The sequence below is a fragment of the Squalius cephalus genome (genome assembly GCF_949319135.1).
Source record: "Squalius cephalus genome assembly, chromosome: 3".
NCBI classification, from domain to species: domain Eukaryota; kingdom Metazoa; phylum Chordata; class Actinopteri; order Cypriniformes; family Leuciscidae; genus Squalius; species Squalius cephalus.
In genome coordinates, this window is record NC_137124.1 from 15,090,649 (window position 1) to 15,096,648 (window position 6,000).

Below are 6,000 nucleotides of genomic sequence, written 5' to 3' on the forward strand. Positions count from 1 at the left end.
TTCCAGGCAGACCATTAACGCGAAACACACGTCTCCCGGAAGTCCTGTAGAATTCAACCAATCAGATGAAGACTTTGAAACTCCTGAAGTATTTCCGATTTTGTGTGCCATAAGCATCAGACGTTCAGCCAACGTGTGACGTCTGAGGCTGAGAGTAGGGTGATGGTAACTTGCAGGTTGGCAAACAAACATACTGTACGTCATCACTGCTGTGCTCTATTAGCATGTATCTATTGTGGAGAAGGCAATGTTGCAACGAACTCAGTGGAAAAAAATCATTCAAGATGGCCAATGATGTGAGTGAGAGAAAAAAATTATGAAATAAAAATAGTTATGTAACAGTATGATTTGAAATCTTACCTAATATTTGTGTGTGCTACGTGTTTTGCTTATGTTTTCTTATTGTTATTGCACTTCTGAGTCATTGCTTAGAAGCATGCTAACACCAACTATATTGAAATCAGTTGTGAGTTGGGCTGCTGGCTGCCTTTGTTGAACATTTCAAATAAGTCACTTGTGTATATATGCAGTATAATGCAAGGCAGTATGTTTGTGAGGTCCTGCACAAGTTAATTCTGCTTCTCTTAATAGACATCTGGCCTGTGTAAGCCTTGTGTTTGCCTGCTTTAGACTGGAGCAAAAGTAGCATATCTGCCAACATCTTTTGCAATCACTGGGATCAGCTCTCTGGCTGATAGTCTAGCACTTTGTTTTAGATGCCTGGGACTCTTTTTAAACTTTTGCCAACATTTTAAGCCTAGTACAAATTGATCCTTTGGAATAATTATGTTTTTAAAAAGTTGTGTTTGATTAGTTTCGAGCTATGCTGTTTGATTTATCTCCTAGAATAAGTGTGTTTGCGGTGTGTAACTAACCTAATGTTGTGCTAAAACACTGTTATTAAAAAGCTAAACTGTAAAATGTAGGTAAAATGGTTGAATGGCATATTCACTCTATTTTTGTCATTTACAATGATATTTTCCAACTGTGTGCAGAATATAATTTGCAGTTATTTCAGTGGCGCAGTATAAAATTGTTTCCCACTTGAAATGTTGACTCAAACATTGATGTAATGGTGCAGAACCGTCATACTGTTTAGTTTGAAAACTTTCTAAGAGAAAAATAGACCAAAAGAAACACTGGTTCGTGACTGTGTAAATGACGATTTGACAGAAATAGCATTTAAATAAATAAATGACCATGAAGACTTTTTGAAGATGTGTTTGTTCCTGTCCTCCCTGATGATCAGACGGACTTTCATCAAAAAGAACTAGAACAGAATAATGCACGAATCATAATGCGACTGTTATCTCTTTGATGAAGTATGTTTAATCCAAAATGAGACACAAGAAGGAAATTGAGCTGCTTTTGCCGATGCAAAACTTGCTGCTACAATGTTAAAATGTTAAAATGTGTTGCTGTGTGGTTGCTAGGGCAATGCTCATTGGTTGCTAGGGTGCCTAATTATTGCTATTTGCAAACTAACTGAATATAGTTTAACTAATTGCAGATTTCCATCGATTCATTTTCAGTTTTTGTTTCTCTGGTTTATTACCCCTCTCCCTTAAACACCTCTGTCACTGTTTATGAACATGTAAACAGTTCCCCCTTTAATCAAAAGCATTTGTCAAATTCTAGCAAGCAGAGCCTTTTCTAATCAAACCATTTCTATATTATGCAATGACTAAAAGCCGTCCAAGCAAACCCTGCATTCAATTATCCTGCGACACAACATTCAACTGTTTTGTAATGGTAATAAATTGTAGGTTAGTCTCAGAACTGCAATATGAATCAGTGCATGTTATACTTCCACTGATGCATTGGGCAGATTGCATGGTTTAGCTGGGAGCCCGTTGATGGATCTGTCTCCATCCGATCTAATTAAGACAAACATTAGCGTCTGGGGTTCAGGAAAGTATTAAACGCACAAGCTCTGGGATTCGCCACAGTTTTGTGGCTCTGTCCTTGCATGCAATGCAATTTTTTTCTGCATGTGTTTGTTTGATGCCAGTCACACTGTCCTAACATCTGTTTCTGAGCTCTGAATCAGGTGTGGCTAAACGTCGCATGTAAGTTTCCATTGAAGAGGGATCAAACAAACACTCACCAAAGCTGAGCATTTTGGCTTCTTGCAGTGAAGTGATCAGTGTGTTGCGAGTCTCGTCGTTTTGTAGAGTATTCCAGAGGGGAAGACGCTGGTCAGTTCAGCATGATAAAAGTCCACCGCTGAACAAGTTCCCCCTCTATACTCAGAAATGTCTCTCTCTCTCCTCGCTCTCTCTCACTTCGAGTAGTGCCAGAGGCTGTCAGTGAGTTAAGAGGAGCATTTGTAACTGCCGCCTACCCTCCCTTTCCAGCGGCCAGCTGAACACAAGTGGCGTCTCATACAACCGGCCACCAAATCACAACCCTCTTCCTGTCTGACAGTTTGGAAAGTGAGAGAGAGAGAGAGAGAGAGAGACTTTCTCCATCTGAAAGTGACCCTACACCTAGTCAATGCGCAAGCCTTTCTTTTCTGCCTTTCTGAATCAATGCATTATCATAATTAGTTCATATGTGGGTTCATATTTGGATGAAGTAAAAAGATCCATTTCTGTTAACATTTACTGGTGTCATTTTAATAAACCCGCATGACTTTCTTTCTTCCTTGGGACACAAAAGGAGAGGTTTTGAAGATGTTCATGCTGCTTTCTTACATATGGTGTAATTGGACAAAAACGCCTTAAAGGGAAAGTTCACCCAAAAATGAAAAGATTCTGCATTAATTACTCACCCTCATGTCATTTTCAAACCTGTAAGACGTTCTTTCATCTTCAGAACACAAATTAAGATCTTTTGTGTTGTGTTCTTCTGTGCATATTGGCCAGTAGGTGGCGGTAGAGGTAGTCTGAAGCGTTGCACCAGCTGCTATCTGCGCTGTTCTATTTTGCTACTTCTATTGTTCATTAAAGAATTCCATATTTACGAATGCCTTTCATTCCTTCTTACTAAGGATATAACATTTTGAATGAAATCTGAGAGCTTTATGTCCCCCCATTGACAGTCTACGCAACTACTGTACCACTTTCAAGCCCTGGAAAGGTAGTAAAGACATTATTAAAGTAATCCACGTGACTCCAGTGGTTTAACCTCAGTTTTATGAAGCGATGCGAGTGCTTATATATTTTTAAAAAATGCTGTTCTTTTGAACTTTCTGTTTATCAAAGAACCCTGAAATAAAACTGTATCACTATCACGGTTTCCACAAAAACAGCAAGAGCACAACTGTTTTCAGTTTCTTGAAATGTTTTGGCAAATCAGCCTATTAGAATGATTTCTAATGGACACTGAATTCACAGGAATAAATTATGTGTTAAAACATATTCAAATAGAAAACAGTGTTTTTAAATTGTAATAATATAATAATATAATATTACATTTTTGATTGAATAAATGCAGCCTTGGTGAGCATAAGAGGCTTCTTTTAAAAAACATTAAAAAGTCTCACTGACACCAGATTTTTAAATGGTATACTATACAGTGTATATGTGTTAATGTAATTTTTGTCAAAGTTCATGACATCAAAGCTTATTGGCAGGCTAAAAGATGCAAAACTGATCATGAATTCATTGCGTCTGTAAGAAGAGTGAGACTGCGGTGGCAGCTTACAGTAATGCTATAAATATGATCACTGCTGCAGTTATTATGAGAGCATCACCCAGAGGAATATCTTATTGCCCTGAGGTTGCTCTTTAATAGCTCAGGAATCCTAATGGAGTTCTCTGTCATGTTTCATTTAAGTATCAGGTTTGTCTCATATGATTTCCTAAAATTCCCTATAGGAGACTTAGAAATAAATACATATTAATCTATCGTTAATTGACAAAGTAAAATTAATTCAACTCAGGACATTTGCTCTTGGAAGAATATGTTTGATTATTTTGGAATGTTTTTATAAATAAATACATTTGATTGCAGACTTTAGTGTATTTGCAAATTTAAGAACAGTTTGGGGCATCATTGAGATTTCAGTAACACTTTATTTTACAGTGTATTTGTTACAAATGCTATTACTTACTACAGTAATAACTGTAAATTGTACATAATTACAAGCAACTAACCCTAAAGCAAACCCTAATCATTACCCTAACCCTATAGTGAGAACAAAATAATATTACTCAGTACTTAATTACAAAGTAACAAGGACACCTTAAAATAAAGATTAACCGAGACTTTGAGATTACGGAAGACTTTTTATCAGGAGACAAATTCTGAGGTGAGAAGTCTCCATTTAATTAGTTTTCAACCATATGCATATTACAATTTTTGTATATTTTTTAAAAATAATTGTTCTAAGTGGAAATCTGTAAGTGAACTGACAGCAATGACATTGTAATGTTTGTTTCTTACATTTATTTGCATACTGAATTGTGATTGGTTTTGTCTCATATTATAACATTTTATATCTATTTTTACACTGCATAACTGTTTTGATTCTTGTGCGCAGTTGACAGAACAGAATGCCACAAACCAAAGCCTTCAACACTTATAACACCATTCCTTTGCTGGTTTGCAAGCATTGTGTTTCAGGAATGTCAAATTTACTAAATAATTTTCATGCATGTACCTTCAGTTTAGTTGCTGGTTTAAGCAACAGTGTGAGTTTGTAACCATCATCTGGGTTTCACTTTTATAGCCTTTCAGTGTCCAGATCTGGAGTATGGGGAGTTTGTAGATATGAAGGAGTTCTCTGTCTGAGTGTGTTTATGTTAGTAGATGCAGCTTTGCTGGACATACTGGGTTTGTGTTAAATGAAGTGCTAGGGTAATTTACCTTAATTAACCTCAGTCCTATAGCACAGAAGGTCTCTCAGTGCACGTGTACACACACACACACACACACACACACACACACACACACACACACACACATACACACACACACACACACACACCTTGCCTGAATAGAGAGTCTGTGTGCAGAGCAGTGTATTTCTGACTGGATAAACAGGAATCCCTGTGCAAATACACAGTTCTGGGAGGACTCCACAAATAGACACAAGTAAAACACTATATGTTAATATGTTAAAATAGTAGTTTTTCTGGCTGATAAACTTCATATCAGCTTGTCTCTGGATATGTGAAGTTATGGAGTATATGTTTAACTGAGATGAATAATGTATGATATAAACTGTCTAAAAAAAAAAAAAAAAAAAAAACAACAACGATTTAAATAAAATAAAAACTTTGTCACACCAAGCAATATCATGTGACATTCACAAGGGTCCCATTGATTTGAAGCTTAAATGTTGTTGTGTTTTTTTATTTTTTTTTATTATTATTGTTATTTTCCAATTCAGTCTAGTCGTAGTAATAATTCTAAGGCTATACTACTGCTACTATTACTACTACAACTACTAAAATAATTAATTATAATAGTGAAAGGAAAAACAAATAAATAAAAAAACACCACAATTTTAGTGTCCCATTTAAGAGTCCTTCTATCATTACAGTGGTTTGTAGATATTTACTGTGGTTCACGCCATTATCTCATTTGTTGATTGATGGTTGATTTTGCCAAGACATGCTTCTGGATCAACATATTTTGTTGATGGAACAATTCTTGTCCAAAAATGTTGTCCTAACCCTATCCCTAAACCTAACCCTACCCATAAGTTATCCCAAAGATGTTGATCCAGGAACATGTTGTGAAATCAGGTTCACCTTGATGGTCAGTGACGCCCTCTACTGGTAGACAGCAGCATTATCTGCATATCTTTTGTAGATCACGTCTACAGGTTTCACAGTTAGTTTCTGCCACCTGGTGATCATCAACTGTAATACTTCACATTCAGTTTCACTTAGAAAGACACGCTTGCTATGTTCAGAATAACACACAACTGTAATACTCTTTCTTTAGTACACTGTGCACAGTATGCACACTTGGAGAAAGCTGATTGTTAGCATTCTCACTTGCTTAACTGGCACAGGACCTTCTCAAAGCCTAATGTGAGATCTTTGC

At 36.5% G+C, this 6,000-nt stretch overlaps 1 protein-coding gene across 2 annotated transcripts in view; it reads right to left on the reverse strand.

Annotated features, from left to right (window-relative positions):
* The window catches only part of il16 (interleukin 16), a 34,988-nt gene extending 32,566 nt beyond the window's left edge, over window positions 1-2,422 (reverse strand). For both annotated transcript variants that reach the window (XM_079865300.1, XM_079865299.1), the window contains exon 1: window positions 2,108-2,422. In XM_079865300.1, the coding sequence (XP_079721426.1) occupies window positions 2,108-2,120 (13 nt within the window). In that variant the 5' untranslated portion in view covers window positions 2,121-2,422. The remainder of the gene's footprint in view (window positions 1-2,107) is intronic.
* Between the last annotated feature and the right edge of the window lie 3,578 nt (window positions 2,423-6,000).